The sequence below is a fragment of the Populus alba genome, chromosome 3 (genome assembly GCF_005239225.2).
Source record: "Populus alba chromosome 3, ASM523922v2, whole genome shotgun sequence".
NCBI lineage: Eukaryota > Viridiplantae > Streptophyta > Magnoliopsida > Malpighiales > Salicaceae > Populus > Populus alba.
Genome location: NC_133286.1, coordinates 382,872 through 400,286, shown reverse-complemented (window position 1 = coordinate 400,286; position 17,415 = coordinate 382,872). Strand labels below are relative to the sequence as shown.

Genomic DNA, 17,415 nt, shown 5'->3' with positions numbered 1-17,415 from the left:
TGAGTATAAGGTTTATTGAATTCAAACTAATAATTTTTAAAAAGTAATTTTAGAGTTGATTAATTAAATTATATTTTTTTAAAGTTAAAAAAAGTAATTTAAAAGTTGATTGATAAAGATTTTTATCAATTTTCTTTTAATAGTAGGATACATTGTAATTTTTAAGATATAAATTTATTTTTACTATTAGTATATTAATATTATTAAAAAATATTTTTTTAAAAATTAATTTAATATATTTTCAATGCACTCTCTCCTTTTCAAGAATAACTTAATTTAAGTTGGAGAACTAACTTAGTGTAAGTTACACACCTCCCCACTCTCCCTACATTCTCTCCTCCCTCTCTAGCATGTCCGTGTTCTTGCCTTTTCCACAATCCGTGTCTCTCACCAAGTACTCTCTCTGCTCCTGTGTCCTACCTTGCTTTGGCTTAACAATTATGGTGTCGTTCGTGGAAGGAAGTTGTTACGGAGTTTGACAAAATGTTTGTTTTTTTGGTGGATTTTGGCTTCTTTTTGCCTTTTCTGCTTTACTTTCTCTCATCAACTTTCCTCGAGACCCTTAGCTTTACCCAACTACAGAGCTCTTCTTTTTCATGTTCATTTTCATTTATCACCAAGAAATAAAAATAGGGTCTCCTCCTTTTCTTTCCATCTTTTCTGGGGCATCTTCTCTTTCTGACACCGCGCTGCTTCTCATTTTTGTTCCAGCAAAATGAAGGCTCTTAACTGTGTAAGCTCACTCTTTCTCTCACATGCATAGTCTGGTGGGTTTTGGGATGATTTCTGTGATCATTTTCCTTTTCTTTTTCGTTTAAATTATTGAGCTTTAGTGGTTGTGAACTTGACTTGTTGCATTTTTTCTCTCTTCCTCTCTCTCTAAATATATCGTTTTATACGTCTATGTTTGTTTAAATGGGAAAGTATGACTTTTTCATGTCTTTTCTTTCCCTTCTGTTTGATTGCCGAGGAAGAACCAGAGGAGCTTTCAAACTTTTGGGTCTCATCCTATGTGTTTGTTTATGTTCTCTAGACTTAAAAATTGTTACTTTAGTTTGTGTTTGCATGAGAAACGTTCATCTTAGGATCCCTTGGAAAACGTTTCAAATTTTTATTCTCTTTTTGAAATGAAATTGAGCTTTCAAGTTCAAATTTTATTTTATTGGCTTTCCAAATAATAATAATAATAAAACAAGACCTTGCTTTTATAGCCATAATTGAAGAGGTTTTGCTGGCAATCCTCTCCATCGTGGAAGGAGTGGATGCTTGGATTCGAACATTTACTTCACAGGAATTGTAATCTCATGAAGAGCTTTAAAGTGTTCGTTCATATGTTCAATTGTCTAAACTTTGTGCCATAACTGACTCGTGCGACAATTTCAAAATTTGACCAAAAGTCGTGGCCTTTAGCTGCTCAGTTTTCATCAGAGAGAATTGAAATGATGATATTTGCAATACGGGTTTAAACTTTGGAAATCAGTTCTTTTCTACTTTGTCAAGATGAAGTTGTCTGTGACCTGTTTCTTACTTTCACCACCTGACCGTTTGTTTTACTTGGTAATAGTTCAAGATATGATTTTTTTTTCCAACAGTGAATTCTTTGTTAATATTTCATGAGTGGTTGGTCTATGTCTTGAGGATGGCTTTCTGAACGCTTTAAGTTGTTGATTGTTTGGTTATGAAGGAGGGCTTTTCTTTTCTTTCTACTTTCTATTTTCCGGCGGTGGCAAAATATCATGGGAGATATTCTGAGGTCACCAGAACCTCAAGATGTTTCTATTGATTGTTTTGTGACAAGTAGTCTCAATCAGTACTGATTCTATTGATTTTTATATTTGGATGCTGATGTTATCCAGCGGGTATGGTTAAAGCAGTCAATTTTGTTTTGTTTTACTTTATCATAATTATGGTGGGATAAATGGAAATGGATGGATGACCCTGTTGTTTGGAAATTGAAACATCTTTTCTTTGACCTTTTGTCTGGTTGCTGAGAAAAAGAGGAGATGCAGAGAGAGTTAAAAATTTTGGTTTCTCAGGTTTGTTATTTGTGATTTAAATGTGGATTTTTTATTAGAGTGTTACTTTCTCTCTCTTATATTATGGTTGAGTGGAGAACATTTCAAGTTAGAGTTTCTATTGCTGTAGAACTTCATTTTTTTTTTTGTTTCTTTACCTTAGTTTTAGCCAAAGTTGTTGCCGTTTATTATATTAAAAAGAAAAGGTAAGAGGTCATTGTTTTCAAATTGTCTTGGTGCTTGAATTGGGACTTATATTTTAATGATTGCACATAGGACTTGTTGTCTTTATTGAAGTTTAAAGAGTTATGTGTTCAATTCTCTAAACTTTTTCTATAACTGATTGTGAGACAATTTCAAATCTTGACAGAGATAATTTGTTTAGCTATTCAGTTTCTGACAGAAATGGTTGAGGAATAAACCACAACAGTAATATCTGCAATGCTACGGTTACGGGTGCAGTGTCTAGAAATTAAGCCACTGATTTAGAGTTTAGAACCACTGTTTCTCATTTGTTGCTAAAATGTTTGGCTGATGATGTGAAATTACATGTGATGTTTTCCTCAGACAAACTAAGTTTTGGATTTGGAGTTATATGTCCTACTTGACATCAGCCCAAGATGTGATTTTTATTTTTCTGTCTGTGAATTACTTCATTATATATTTCAGTGTTGGGAGTCAATAACTTGATGACTGCTTTCTTAAGTTGTCGGATATCTAGGTTTTATGTGGACTTTTTTTTCCCCCGGGTCATGACCATATACCATGAGAGATACATGGAGGTCACTCAAACCTCAATATGATTTTGGTTGGTCTTGCTTCTTAATATTAAAGCTGACTTGCTAGAATTTTGAGGATTGTATTGTTAGACTGTCCTCTGAGAAGCATATTGGTGAATGCATCAAACATGCCTGGAAGAGTGCTCATGATTATCAGACTTATAGAACTTCTTTTTTCATCAACTGAATCTTTGTTTTATGCACTTCTTTTCCTTTGCATGGACATTTACAGCCCTGCTCCCATGAAACAAAATGAGATTATAAGTTTTCATGTTTTCATGTTCCATTACCTTCTCAGGCTTCTGCACCACCAGATCCTAAGAAAGGATCATGCCTCTGCAGTCTCCTCATTGCAGTTTCTATGATATGTAGCATTTACTTTGTTGGTTCTGCATTTGTTGGGAAGCAGTACAAGGAAGTAAGTATCTCTTATGGTGGTGTTTTGTTAAAATTTACTTTTGTGAAATGATGGTGGCATGATCTTTTAAGAAGATTTTAATATTCTAGGGCAGAGCCTGAATGAGGTTTATTTACAAATAGAAGAATGATTTTATGTTAGCTTTGTTCTTGAAATTTTAAGGGCCTTTTCTTCTGAGTTTCTACCTTCTTTTCGTCACATACAAAGTCACTATTCAATTGATTCTTTTTAGAAGTTGATATTGATTAGTGCTTTTAGTTAAGGCAGTCAATTTCTACATGACAGACTGTCCTTTAAATGAAGAGATAAAATTACGTAATGAAGAATGAAATGTTGGGATGAACAGAAACACTGGAAAATTAACCAAGGGGGATTTTCTGGTTTTCTTGTCAATTTTTGTTTCTTTCATTTAATATGAAAGTTACTGGAAAATTAAGCAAGGGGTGTTTTCTGGGTATTTTAGCAATTGTTGTCTAGTTTATTTGAATTGGAAAGTTACTGCCATGAGGTTCAGAATTAATGGTGTTATGTACATTGAAAGCACCTGGGATATATGATTTTGGTATCGGAAAATCCAGGCTTGAACTGTGATCTTAAAATGAAATTGTATCTGGTCCATTAGCAGACTAATGTAGTGTGGTGTGTCTGCTCTAGTTGGAGACTAACCAAGCTGTTATAGACATAAAAGATTCAAGTGATTGAAATTTTACTAGCCTGTCCTTGATTTGTTTTGAATGTGTCAAATTTTTAGATGATCTAAAACATACTTACAAGATGATCTTCTACTGGTATTCATCCATGCAGAGATTGAATGCATGGAAATTGATTGAGGCGATGCAGAAATCTGATGAATGCAAGGTTTGTCTCTTTTAGAAAAAGTTTGAAATGAAAAGACATTTTAAAGATCTTAAAGTGGTTCATCAAGACTTGAATTTCTTTATGATTTCTATCTTTTTTCTGCTCAGGATCATTGCAGGCCTTCTGGAAGTGTGGCATTGCCTCAAGGCATAGTTAACGAGAAATCTAACTATAAAATGCAGCCTTTATGGGGCTCTTCTTTGAACGATGTAAGTAAATTCCATTCTGATGCTCTTTATATTTGAGAAGGAACATTAGGTTCATCAGAATGGTTAGTGGGTGCAAGGAACCTCATCTTCATCAAAGTCTTTAAGCGCTGCAGGTCATTTATATGATAGTTTTCTAGCTCATAGCAATTACATTTGCATCACATTACTCAGAAGGGTAATGGTGTTGTTCCTTTACATGTGAAGCGTGATTTGGTAGACATTGAAGATCTAACATCGCATCATAGACCAGGGATAGGATAACATGAACTATTCTAAATTTTATTAGTACACTGCAAAAACAAGCAATATGCTCCGTGTTGACTTATACTATCTTAAACCATAGTTAATTGTTTTTTTTTCCCTTAAAAAAAGGGTTAGTCTGCTCTTTCAGACAAGATTTGACACATGAACTTGAGTACATACGTCATTCAAATATGAGGATATGGTCTTCATTAGATTGATTTGGAAATGTAGTCTTTGAGTTAATTTGTAAAGCGCTTGTAGATTTAAAATCCAAATGAGTATTTTCTTCTAGCAGTCCAGAACTAGACAGAATCAACTTTCAGAAATGGTTTCTTGTATTCCCTGATGGAAACCTTTCTCATCTTTCCTTATCGAGTATGGCATTGTTTTTTCCAGGACAATCCACAACCTTCAGCGAGCTTGCTAGCAATTGCAGTTGGAATAAAGCAAAAGGAAATAGTGGACCGAATTGTTACAAAGGTGGCTGCCAATCTTGATATATTGCTGGTGTTCAAATATTTAGTGCATATTTGTACTTGATATATATATATTTTTCCTGCAGTTTCCTTTAAGTGATTTTGTTGTGATGCTTTTTCATTATGATGGTGTTGTGGACAAATGGAGAGATTTATCATGGAGTGACAGTGCCATCCATGTATCTGCAGTAAATCAAACAAAATGGTAAGCTTGATTCATCCCAAATTGATGTTTCCTTGAATCACAAATGGAATTGGTCATGTGCACACAGATTGGCACATATATGTTTATATGCATTTGCAGGACACACTGCCATGCATTTGTTCATGTTGATGTGCACATGTCTATTTAAGTATTGTTTATACCATCTCATATCATCCATCCTTAGATGAACAGTTACTTTGATTGCACAGGTGGTTTGCCAAGCGTTTCTTGCATCCTGATATAGTTGCTGAATACAATTATATATTTCTTTGGGATGAAGACCTTGGAGTTGAGAATTTTAATCCAAGACGGTAAGCATTCTTGGAAATGAAAAGTGGTACTGTGTCTCCATTTTGTTTCCTAAAAAGGGTATCCCAATGTTTACTAACTACTACTTGGATGGCCATCTTCTATGGTCATGGTGCCCATGCTTTTTAACATACAAGTAAAATATTCACATCTAGTGAAATTCTCAAAAACAGTGAAAGCTCCTTGTCTGAATGTGTCTTTCCTGTCGCGCATGTTATTTTCTTGTTGTAATGGAAAAGGAGTCTTTTCACTACTGAATGCCCTTGCTGACTTAGGTCAAACAAGTTAAACATCTTAAATACCAAGTGATATAAGCTGACGAGCACTTCTATTTTCTTCTTTTCCTTTTTGAATAGGACTACAAGTGGTTTTGTGGATTGTGATTTCATGAAAAGTATCGCACATGTTGAATTCATTGCAGATATCTGTCAATTGTTAAAGAGGAGGGACTAGAAGTATCACAGCCAGCACTTGATCCTGCTAGATCTACCATTCATAATCCAATTACTACACGTACAAGGAACTCCAGGGCGCACAGGTTTGTGTAAATTAGAATAAATTCCTTTCTGGAATGATTTAAATGGTTGCACTGATCATTCTAGCTACTGTATGCCATCAAATTCTGTCGAGCAGATGAAGAGCATTGCAATGGAGTTTACTTGGATACAAACATTTTAATAAAATTCTTCTTGGCATCTTTGTTTGTGAAGAGCGTTTATTGTTACTATCCAAGACCTTCAAGCACACTCAAAGCTGAAATTACTAAGAATGTAAAAGTATTACCATATGAATCAAACACAAATTTTGCTTGAATCAATCCAATTCTGTTTCAGCTACCTACTTTTCTAGGTTATCCAGTAATCAACCATTGTGAATTTGTGGTAATGAAGGTGACTCTTAAGATGTGAAGTAATTCTTCTCTTAAAAATTTCCTCCTCCTGTTTGGGCTGTTCTTTTCCCTGGTCAGATTGTTTTAAATAACTGGAATATCTGTAAAGGTGCAGTCATTTAATCTTCTAATGCTTACTTCTACCTGTCTATGATAATTCAAAATAATAGGTCCAAGGCTCTTTAAGGTTTATGAGCATGCCAACACTGAAAATTATTCCAGGGTGTTGTAGGAATTAGAGAATCATCATAATCTGTCTGGCTCAGCTTCATCATGCAGACTGACAATTCTGACTCCATTGTGCTTTTAGCAATGAAGTCTATTTTCTTCGCATTGTGATGGCTTTATGTATGTATGCATCATGAATCCATAGGATATTTATCAAAGGAGGGAGCCTCGGCTTCTAGAAGAGAAGTCCTTGTAATCTGTGGTTGTTATTATTGTACTGTATGATTGTCCAGTATAGATGCTTTTCATTTCAGGAAATTAGTTGTGGATGGTGGATAGACTTCTATCTTAACTCTTTTAGGTTGATTTTTCAACAGGAAAATATTGAAGCTCAAAGGCAAAGGAAGGTGTTATAACAATAGCACTTTGCCTCCGTGCACAGGGTAAATCTTAAATAATGACCATCTCTGTAGTTTGTAATTGCAATATCATTATAATTGTGAATTTTGCTGCAGAAGAGTAGCCTTTTTGTTGGAAAAAGATTTTTTTAATTGAACAAGTACACTGTTTATGTTGCAAAAAAAAAAAAAAAAAAAAAAAATTCTTTCTATGCAGATGGGTGGAAATGATGGCACCTGTCTTCTCAAAGGCAGCTTGGCGATGTACATGGTACATGATCCAGGTATCAAACCCTTGAATGATTGAATCTTTTCCATATCATGACAATGATGGGTGTGTTTGTGGCACTCAACCAAATTGTGAACTTCAGTAGTTAACAACCCACAACAAATTGAAATCTTGACCACTTTGTCTCAGTAAGAAGAGGTATATTGCTAATTAGATTGAATGGATCCAAATAGAAGGATGGTGTTCTTTATTTCTTAATCATTATGTTAGAGTGGAGTGCTTGCCCTTTAAATTTACATCCCTTACTTGGCTTGGCTGTGGAATTAATCACAATTTACTTTTGTGCTTTACAGATCAAGTAGTACCTAGCTGCTCCATCATCTCTAATTTGCTTTTTAATCTTTGCAGAATGACTTGATTCATGCGTGGGGCCTGGATAGAAAACTTGGTCATTGTGCACAAGTAACCCTTTAATTTCTATTCATTTTGTGATTCCCTTGGTTTTACTGCTTGTCAAAAAAAAAAAAAAAAGGATCTTTGTGTTTGGCTACGGTAGTGATGTTTCTAGTTCTTAGGGTGACTGGACAAAAAATGTTGGCGTGGTTGATGCTGAGTATGTAGTTCATCTTGGTCTTTCGACCCTCGGCGTCTTCAATGGAAGTGAGGCAAGTATTTCTTGTATTCCTTATGATAGCATAATTGTAGGAGTGGGATGCTATAACTGCTTATTTTTTCTTCTTCTTCTCTTCGTTCTTGGATTAATTAGCAAAGGCTAGTCTAGTCTTACAAACTCTTGTGGCTTGCCTGTTGCTGCCTGTATTAGTTAGACCTTTGTGTGGTTTAAAGCCTCCTTTGATGCCATGCTTTGGTGTGTTGTAATGTTGGTACATGAAATTATATTACACGAAACAAACATCATCGAATTCATCCAAAACAAGATTATAAATATTACATGAATAAAACATAATAGCAATCACCAGTTCGATAGGCTGGATAATCTGCTGCAATGATTTTGAACAAACCAGGATTTTCTATTGCACTGTACTATGAAGTTCATACTGTTAAATTGTGATGCCCAGGTTCATTTTTCTTACAAGTAATGCCCAAATTCATTTTTCTTGCAAATACTAATTTGGAAACACAGTAGCTTAATGGAGTTATCTGAACTTTCTGTAATGACACACCAGGATCTTTGCCAGCAAATAATGGCTGTTCATGTCTTGTATATTGCAGGTACTACCGTCTGAGTCCAAGGAAGTTGATAAAAGACCCCAAGTATGCTGTTTTTTTTTTTGCCTTGTTTTATTTAGTAGATTCGGTTTCTTTTTGTTCAAATGAACTGCAGATCTTGCAAACTTAACTCTTCTCCTCAATCTCTGTACTCATTATATACTTTACTTACCTTCAACCATTTTGCTTAGTGTGCTGTTGTGTTGTGCAGGTGAGGACACAGTCATATGTTGAGATGAACATCTTCCACAAGAGATGGGAAGATGCAGTGAATGAGGACAGATGTTGGGTTGATCCATATCAACAGTTTGCCAACCAAACCAGATACTGAACTGTGTTTATCAAGTGAATGTTAATGCTGACGCATTTTCTTGGTGACGCTAGAAGATCTCTAAACAGCCAGGTCTCAGGCGTGATCGATGATGATCGGAAGAAACGGGGCGAATGTTTCGCAAGCCAGCATTGAAAGAGATTATTGCAATGTTATGATTCTTTGGTCTTTATCTTCCCCAGCTAGAAAAGAAATGGGAGATACACCCATTGTATCAGTAGCTGGTTTCCATAGATAGGGGTCTGATTCCTTAAATGGTGTAAATACAATTGGTTTTGGAGATTCTTACAGATTTGGTTTTGAAAGGAGTGGTTCTGGACATCTTTCTTGATGTATCTTGAGAATAATTTTTGATTTATTGAAATCTGTCTTCTTATTATTCAAGCTTCTGTTCATCAATGATCAAACATCTTTCTTGATGTATTCTTTTTACAGCTAGATTTTATGGGAAAATAAAAAAATTTACCTCACGACATTTGAGTGTTTGAAATAAAAAATATTAAATTAATACTTATTTAAGATTTTTTTTTTTATAATTTTAATATTCTAATATTAAAGATAAAAAAATTATTTTAATATATTTTAAATAAAATAATATTAAAATAAACGAATTATTTATCAGCTATTTCGGATTAGCTTTTTAAGGTTTGTAGTTATGTTGTAATATAATTATTTAGGGGAAAATAACAATAAAAAGCTCAAATATTAGTGTGTGTGTGTATTAGAACAACAACCAAACACAGCCTAAATGACACCGTAAGCTGTTTCATTTCCAAGGGTTGATGTTAAATCCTCACTACAGGGTTTAAGCCTTAAACCCTCTTCTCCTCTGCTTCGCACCCCCTCTCCCTAGTCTCTGCCACCAGTGACTCATCACCACCACCACTTCCTCCTTCAAAAACACTAAAAGATGTCCCTCTATCTCCTCCTCCTCCTCCGTCGCTCCTCCGCTACTTTAACAATCAACAATCACCCTCTAATCCGTGCTCTTCACCACCTCAGTCTTTCTCCCCTCGATCATACCCCAAACCTTAGCCCTCCAATCTCGACTTCCCCACTCCTTCCACCGTCCCGCACACTCGCCTTCTCCTCCGCCGAAGAAGCCGCAGCAGATCGTAGGAAAAGAAGGCGTCGTCTCCGAATCGACCCTCCATTCCAAGCAATGCAAAGCAACCCTCCCCCTCCCCCTCCTGACCCCAACGCTCCTCGCCTCCCTGACTCCACAAACGCATTAACTGGCCATCGCCTTAACCTCCACAATCGGGTCCAATCCCTAATCCGCGCTTATGATCTCGACACTGCTTCCCTTGTCGCTCGCAATTCTATTTATTCCCGAACTCGCCCCACTGTTTTTACTTGCAATGCCATCATAGCTGCTATGTATCGCGCGAAAAGGTACATTCTTTGATACAGACTAAGCTAAATTATATATTGTGGGCGTTTCTGTTTTCTGCGAGTTATTGTTGTGAATGTAATTTGTGATGTTTAATGATTGTATTGTGATTGATATGCAGATATGATGATGCAGTTTCGCTAATTAAATTCTTTTTTGAAAAACATAATATAGTGCCTAATGTTGTTTCTTATAATAATTTGATCAATGCGCATTGTGATGAGGGAAAAGTTGATTTGGGGCTTGAGATTTATAGGCGTATAATTGAGACAGCTCTGTTTTCACCGTCGGCAGTGACCTATAGGCATTTGACTAAAGGGTTGATTGATGCTGGGAGGATTGAGGATGCCGTTGCTTTGTTGAGGGAGATGTTGGCTAAAGGGCATGGTGCAGATTCGCTAGTTTACAATAATGTTATCAAAGGGTTTTTGGAGTTGGGGAACTTGGAGAAGGCTAATGAGTTTTTTGATGAGTTGAAAGAGAGGTGCTTGGTTTATGATGGAGTGATTAATGCCACGTTTATGGATTGGTGGTTTAAGCAAGGGAAGGATAAGGAGGCTATGGGAAGTTACAAGTCGTGGCAGGATAAAAATTTTAAGGTGGTGCCTGCTACTTGTAATACCATTTTGGAGGTTTTGGTTAGATATGGGAAGACAGAGGCTGCTTGTGCTTTGTTTGAGCATATGCTGGATAATCATACCCCACCGACTCACCAAGCCGTAAACTCTGATACTTTTAATATAATAGTGAATGAGTGCTTCAAGGAAGCAGGGTTTGAGGAGGCAATTCATACGTTTAAAAAGGTGGGGGCAAAGTCAGGGTCTAAGCCTTTTCAAATGGATGTTGCGGGGTACAACAATATTATCGCAAGATTTTGCGAGAATGGGATGATGGAGCACGCAGAGGAGTTTTTTGCAGCATTGTTGGCCAAGTGCTTGACCCCTGATGTCGTGACTTTTAGGACTTTAATTGATGCATATTTAAAGAGGGAAGAGATTGATGATGTTTTGAGAACGCTCAATAAAATGGCAGATGCTGGTTTGAGAGTTGTGGCAAGCTTTGGGACTAGGGTATTTGGTGAGTTGATTAAGAATGGCAAGGAAGTGGAGTCTGCAGAGATTTTGACCAAAATGGGAAACAAAGATCCTAAACCAGACTCCTCAATCTATGATGTTGTGGTTCGAGGGCTTTGTAGTGCTGGTGAATTAGATGCAAGCAAGGATATGCTGGACCAAATGATTAAATACGGTGTTGGTATTCCACCTGCATTGAAGGAATTCTTAATTGAGGTTTTTGGAAATGCTGGACGGGCTAGTGAGATTAAGAGTGTTTTGGATGAAAGTAAGTGGATTAACATTTCAAGACCTGCTTATGCAAGACAGCCTCGAAGCCAACATGAAACTGCTCAAATGGCAAGCGGGCAGCCATTAGGGCCTTCGCCAATGATGGGAAGATCAGTTTCAAGTGAACCTCAGATTGCAAGACCACAGTCCTTTGATGTCCATCCAATGTCAAGACAAACAGAATTAGGATCTCCTCAGATGACAGGGCAGCTATCACTAGAATCTCATGATAGGCAACAGCCATCAGAATTCCTTAATATGGATCAAAAACATACATTGAGACCTTATCAAGGTAGTGGTTATCCAATCGAAGCTTTAAATGTTATTTTGCGTTCTACTTTATTCTGTTTTTCTTCAAATGTTTATAATAATTAACTTTTTAAAGTTGTAATTCTTTTGTTTTCTTTAAATCTCATTGAATCCTGTTCATTCTGTTTCTTTAATCATTGATACGGGCAACTACAATGGCAGGGCAACAATCTTCATGGTCTTCTCAACATGAACCTACTCAAATGGCAAGTGGACAGCCATTAGGGCCTTCTCCAATGACACGAAGATCAGTTTCAAGTGAACCTCAGATTGCAAGATCAGAGTCTTTTGGTGTCCATCCAATGTCAGGACAGACACAATTAGGATCTCCTCAGATGATAGGGCAGCCGTCACGAGGATCTCATAATAGGCAACAGCCATCAGAATTCCATAATATGGATCAGAAACATCCATCAGGATTCCATAATATGGATCAGCAACATCCATTGAGACCTTATCAAGGTAGTGATTATTCAATCAAAGCTTTACTTCAATGATCAGTTGTTTTTTTACTACAAGGGATGAATCTTTTTTTATCACGTGTGTGTGTGTGTATGTGTTTTACGTTATTCTGTTTTTCTTTAAATGCTTATAATAATCAACTTTTTTAAAGTTGTAATTCTTTTGTTTTCTTTAAATCTCATTGAATCCTGTTCATTCTGTTTCTTTAATAATTGATTTGGGCAACTACAATGGCAGGGCAACAATCTTCATGGTCTTCTCAACATGAACCTGCTCAAATGGCAAGTGGGCAGCCATTAGGGCCTTCTCCAATGACACGAAGATCAGTTTCAAGTGAACCTCAGATTGCAAGATCACAGTCCTTTGGTGTCCATCCAATGTCAGGACAGACACAATTAGGATCTCCTCAGATGACAGGGCAGCCATCACCAGGATCTCATAATAGGCAACAGCCATCAGAATTCCATAATATGGATAAGAAACTTCTATCAGGATTACATAATATGGATCAGCAACATCCATTGAGACCTTATCAAGGTAATGGTTATCCAATCAAAGCCTTAACTTCTATGATCAGGTTGTTATTTTTTTGTTATTTTACTACAAGCAGTGAATCTTTTTTATCGTATGTGTATATATATAGGCTTTCTACTTTATTCTGATTTTCTTTAAATGTTTATAATAATTAATTTTTTAAAAATTGTAACTCTTTTGTTTTCTTTCAATCTCATCGAATCTTGTTCATTCTGTTTCTTTAATCATTGATATGGGCAGATACAACAGCAGGACAACAATCTTCATGGTCTTCTCAACATGAACCTGCTCAAATGGCAAGTGGGCAGCCATTAGGACCTTCTCCGATGACAGGAAGATCAGTTTCAAGTGAACCTCAGATTGCCAGATCACAGTCTTTTGGTGTCCATCCATTGTCAGGTCAGACACAATTAGGATCTCCTCAGATGACAGGGCAGCTGTCACTAGGATCTCATAATAGGCAACAGCCATCAGAATTCCCTAATATGGATCAGAAACATCCATTGGGATTACATAATATGGATCCTCCGATGACAGGAAGATCAGTTTCAAGTGAATCTCAGATTGCCAGATCACAGTCCTTTGGTGTCCATCCAATGTCAAGACAAGCACATTTAGGATCTCCTCAGATGACAGGGCAACCGTCACTACTAGGATCTCATAATAGGGAACATCCATCAGAATTCCATAACATGGACCAGATACATCCATCGGGATTACATGATATGGATCGGCAACCTCCATTAAGACCTTATCAAGGTAGTGATTATCCAATTGAAGCTTTATCTTCTATGAATCTACTTCATTCTGTTTTTCTTTAAATGTTTATAATAATAACTTTTTTTAAGTTGTAATTCTTTTGTCTTCTTTAAATCTCATTGAATCGTGTTCATTCTGTTCTTTAATCATTGATATGGGCAACTACAATGACAGGGCAACAATCTACATGGTCATCCCAAACAATAGGCCAGCAGCCATCACGGTCATTTCAAGCAGCCAGCCAGCATCCGTCACGGTCTTCTCAAGCAGCAGGCCAGCATCCGTCATGGTATTCTCAGACAGGACAGCATCCGTTATGGTCGTCTAAAACTGGACAGCAGCCGTCATGGTCCTCTCAAACAGGAGAGCAGCAGCCGTCATGGTCCTCTCAAAGTAGGGGACAGCAGGCATCATGGTCATTTCAAGCAGCAGGCCAGCATCCGTCATGGTCTTCTCAGACAGGACAGCATCCATCATGGTCCTCTCACACAGGAGAGCAGCAGCCATCATGGTCCTCTCAAAGTAGGGTACAGCAGGCATCATGGTCTCGTAATATGGAACAGCAGCCATCAGGAACCTCGCATGTGATTGAACGCCATCCAAATGAATCTCCAGAGATGTCAGGACAGGTACCATTTGAATCCTCAAAGAATGGAGGTCAATATTCTTATGGATCACCTTCGGTGGTCAGACACCATCCTGTAGGATCCTCTCAGATCGTTGGACAACACGAATGGCAAGACAACCAGCAGCTGGTAACTGCTTGAATCCTTGCTATGCAATCCTCTTTGCTCATTGTTCTATTTTGGTTCTGACAGAAAATTCTAAACCATTGTTGTTGCTGAGTAGATTTTGCTCATTTGAGGGAAAGGTATACCTCCCTTATTTGTACCAAGATCCTTTGACAAGACCCTGGAAAAGGATTTAGTAGTTCAATTGATACTTTTAGATGGCCCCCCTCTAGCGTCAATTATCCATCTGAAAAGGAATTACAGATGGATTTGATTTTCCTTCGTGTGCTTCTCTAACAAAATCAAAACTTCCCAAAAAGTAATTATCTCAAAATTATGTACAAATAGCAAGATAAGCAGTTAAAACATTGAACTAGTTCATTTCAGTACATTTTTTTTTTTTTAATGTACTCTTACATTTGGTTCATTTATCTCTGTCATTTGATTTTCATTGACCATGTCTATAAATATCGCATACAGAATGGTGTATCTACATTTGTTTTTTTCTGTAGAATTGTTATATAATTCAACATTCACTTCAGAATCTGGAAGTTTAGATGTGCATGTTTAGATTCATTTAGGTGTTGTGGAAAGAAACTTTATAAATTGGCTGAGCTGTTCTTTTGAGTTTCCTGGACATGTAGATTGTATTCCCATACTCTCCTAATATTTGGTTATTGTTATTGTTCTGTACCAGCCAAATGGACTTCCAGACATGGCTGGTGAGTATCCGTCAGCAGCCCTTGAATGGCAACACAGCCACCGGCAGGCAGCAGCATGACTCACGGGCATTAAATGACTTGATAAAATGCCTGTTTCTCTCAGGTTTTGATTCTCTGGTTTGTAGTTTCACTTGCAAGCATAAATGGTAGAAGGGCCACTGTTAGTCTAGGAAATGGTTAATGCATCAGTATTGTAAGATGAACAATTCTTCATATTTATTTTCATATTTATAAAGATGTCCCATTGATTTGTAAATGTTAGCGCATTTGTCTTTCCATGTAAATCTGCTGGACCAACGTAAATTTTTAGGTCATTTGTGTGACCACTGATGATACCAAAGAATTTTGAACCCATTTCATTAATTTATGAAATCGTGCATTTTTCTTATTCTGGTTTCTTACAGCTGTATGTGGGATCATTGGAACAAGATTGAGAAACAAAATCAGTACTGCATGACCTCTGCGGCCATTTTAAGCGAGGGCTCCAAAGCACCTGGAGCAAACTTCCGAGCGAAGAGGCAACAAAGAAATATAATCTCTGAGCTGTAAGAACATGGTGCCCCATGATTCCTGATAGAGTTCATCAAACCAAGGTTATCAATTCCGTTTCGGTAGGTGTTTTATTTTTTCAATTAAAATGGAATGTTTCAGCTTCAAAGTGTTTCGGCGTACTATTTCGGGGTTGTACTTTATATATATATATATTCAACAAATATAATTCAAATTCAAGATAAATTAATTATAAATTATGCAATACAAACACAATGCCAAACAAATATAATTTTAAAATTTAAAATTTTTCTAAATAGTTAATATTAAATAGATCTTTAATTTAAAATAATTCAACTTAAACAAAATATCAAAATATTATGAAAGTAAAATGTTTTAACAAAAACATTGTTAAAACATTTTAAATATAAAGTTAGGTTAATGTTATTAAGTGGCCAATGGAATGTAAAACATCTTTTATTTTGCTCAAATTCTTACAAAGTATAAATATGAAAAAAAACAACATAAATATAAATCATATATATTAGTGATAAATCTAATTTTAAAAAATTAATATCATTGTTAATGAAAACAGTAATAATAATTTTCAATATTATTATTAATATCATTGCTATTGAAAATAGTAATGAAAAAAAGCTTTTTATAATCAGGTGGTTTAATTAATGAAATTGAGTAAGGTTCAATTTGATTTAATGACTTTTTAAGAGTGGAACGAAACATATGGAATGAAATCGTAACGTTTCGAGCGGAATTTAGTCGAAAAATCCGGAACGGACCGAGATTTAAAATAAGATGAAATTTGTTTCGTTTTGTTCTATTTTTTAAATTGGTATGAAGTATTTTGATCATTTAGACGAAACGAAACATAATTAACAACCTTGCATCAAACAGGATGCCACTTGATTCCTATGGCCCCCTGGTCAAAAACATGAAAGCCACTTTAGGGACTATGTCAAAGGGATAGTCCTCCTTGTATGGCACCACATAGGCAGTCCAGAATAGTTGATGTCATGAGACAAACTGTTTTGCCTGAAAGATGTTTCCATATATATTCAAAGACATAACACCCTGATCACTAGGTTTTACAATCGTGCAATTATGACAAATTATAATCTTTAATTATTCAAAACCCGTGCTTGATTTTTTCTATAATTAGTGATTGTGTTAATTTGATTTTATTAGTCTAAAATATACTTTCTTGATTTTTTTTTAATATGCCCCCTTAAAACTCATGGGGATTTTAAAGAAAAAATTACATGAGTTTATGATATCTATATTTAAAAATAGTTTTAAAATCTTTGATGATCATTTTGAATAATAACTTCAATAGTTGGATATTCAAGCCAATAACAATCAGATAAAAGGATCCAATGAAACGATATCTAACTCTTTGTAAGCCATAAAAGAAATCCAAGCCAAATCTTACTTGAGTTTGTAAGTTGAAAACATAAAGTTGATACTTCAATAAACAAAAAGGAATACCATAAAAGAAATTAAAAAAATAATCTACAAATTATGATTATAAAGATATAAAAAAGGTTAATAGATTATAAAATTAGAGTTTAAAGCACTTGATTGATGGAATATAGGTCGATAGTAATATGATTTTGTTGTATGGGATCAATGATGATGATGGAGAGAAAAATGAAAAAAAAATTAATATTTATTATTAATTGGAGAGAATTAAAATTTGATTTCAAGAAAAAAAAGGAAGAAAAACAATGTTTTTATTTGGTTTAACATAGGCACACAAGCCATACGAGGATGCTATTTATTTATCATCTAATACCACTTTTCAACAATTAAAGCTATATTAGTTATGAAAATTATGTTTTTACTTTTATTTTACCTATAATTCATATCAACATTAACATTGAGCATATATTCAAAATAAT

The 17,415-nt window shown here is 35.7% G+C and overlaps 2 protein-coding genes across 5 annotated transcripts; both read left to right on the top strand.

Moving 5' to 3' along the window:
* Window positions 1-309: 309 nt before the first annotated feature.
* LOC118062337 (uncharacterized) lies at window positions 310-9,141 on the top strand. Of its 3 annotated transcripts, none has more exons than XM_035076041.2 (14): window positions 310-733; window positions 3,093-3,212; window positions 4,017-4,070; window positions 4,178-4,279; window positions 4,919-5,002; window positions 5,085-5,203; window positions 5,413-5,514; window positions 5,934-6,050; window positions 6,947-7,012; window positions 7,185-7,251; window positions 7,605-7,658; window positions 7,772-7,861; window positions 8,430-8,471; window positions 8,638-9,141. In XM_035076041.2, the coding sequence occupies exons 1-14, from the start codon at window positions 716-718 to the stop codon at window positions 8,755-8,757; spliced, it is 1,155 nt and encodes a 384-aa protein (XP_034931932.1). In that variant the 5' UTR covers window positions 310-715; the 3' UTR covers window positions 8,758-9,141. The 3 variants fall into 3 exon arrangements, with proteins under 3 accessions (XP_034931932.1, XP_073264043.1, XP_034931927.1); XM_073407942.1 differs by lacking the exon at window positions 310-733 and adding an exon at window positions 1,233-2,036 and having other exon boundaries at window positions 8,618-8,759; XM_035076036.2 differs by lacking the exon at window positions 310-733 and adding an exon at window positions 1,235-2,036.
* A 362-nt stretch (window positions 9,142-9,503) lies between these two features.
* LOC118062351 (uncharacterized) lies at window positions 9,504-15,685 on the top strand. Of its 2 annotated transcripts, XM_035076069.2 has the most exons (8): window positions 9,504-10,152; window positions 10,272-11,785; window positions 11,965-12,264; window positions 12,502-12,801; window positions 13,039-13,557; window positions 13,732-14,312; window positions 14,986-15,113; window positions 15,415-15,685. In XM_035076069.2, exons 1-7 carry the CDS (start codon window positions 9,668-9,670, stop codon window positions 15,067-15,069), a joined length of 3,783 nt encoding a protein of 1,260 aa, XP_034931960.1. In that variant the 5' UTR covers window positions 9,504-9,667; the 3' UTR covers window positions 15,070-15,113; window positions 15,415-15,685. The 2 variants fall into 2 exon arrangements, with proteins under 2 accessions (XP_034931960.1, XP_034931952.1); XM_035076061.2 differs by lacking the exon at window positions 15,415-15,685 and having other exon boundaries at window positions 14,986-15,307.
* The last annotated feature ends 1,730 nt before the right edge of the window (window positions 15,686-17,415 follow it).

Excerpts from the sequence above, each read along its gene's own strand:
- LOC118062337 (XM_035076036.2), top strand. The coding sequence starts at position 2,004 with ATGCAGAGAGAGTTAAAAATTTTGGTTTCTCAG. Across the intron at positions 3,213-4,016 it reads TTGGGAAGCAGTACAAGGAA|AGATTGAATGCATGGAAATT; the intron begins GTAAGTATCTCT and ends TCATCCATGCAG. Across the intron at positions 7,659-7,771 it reads AACTTGGTCATTGTGCACAA|GGTGACTGGACAAAAAATGT; the intron begins GTAACCCTTTAA and ends TCTAGTTCTTAG.
- LOC118062351 (XM_035076069.2), top strand. The coding sequence starts at position 9,668 with ATGTCCCTCTATCTCCTCCTCCTCCTCCGTCGCTCCTCCGCTACTTTA. Across the intron at positions 13,558-13,731 it reads TCCATTAAGACCTTATCAAG|GGCAACAATCTACATGGTCA; the intron begins GTAGTGATTATC and ends CTACAATGACAG. Across the intron at positions 14,313-14,985 it reads GGCAAGACAACCAGCAGCTG|CCAAATGGACTTCCAGACAT; the intron begins GTAACTGCTTGA and ends GTTCTGTACCAG.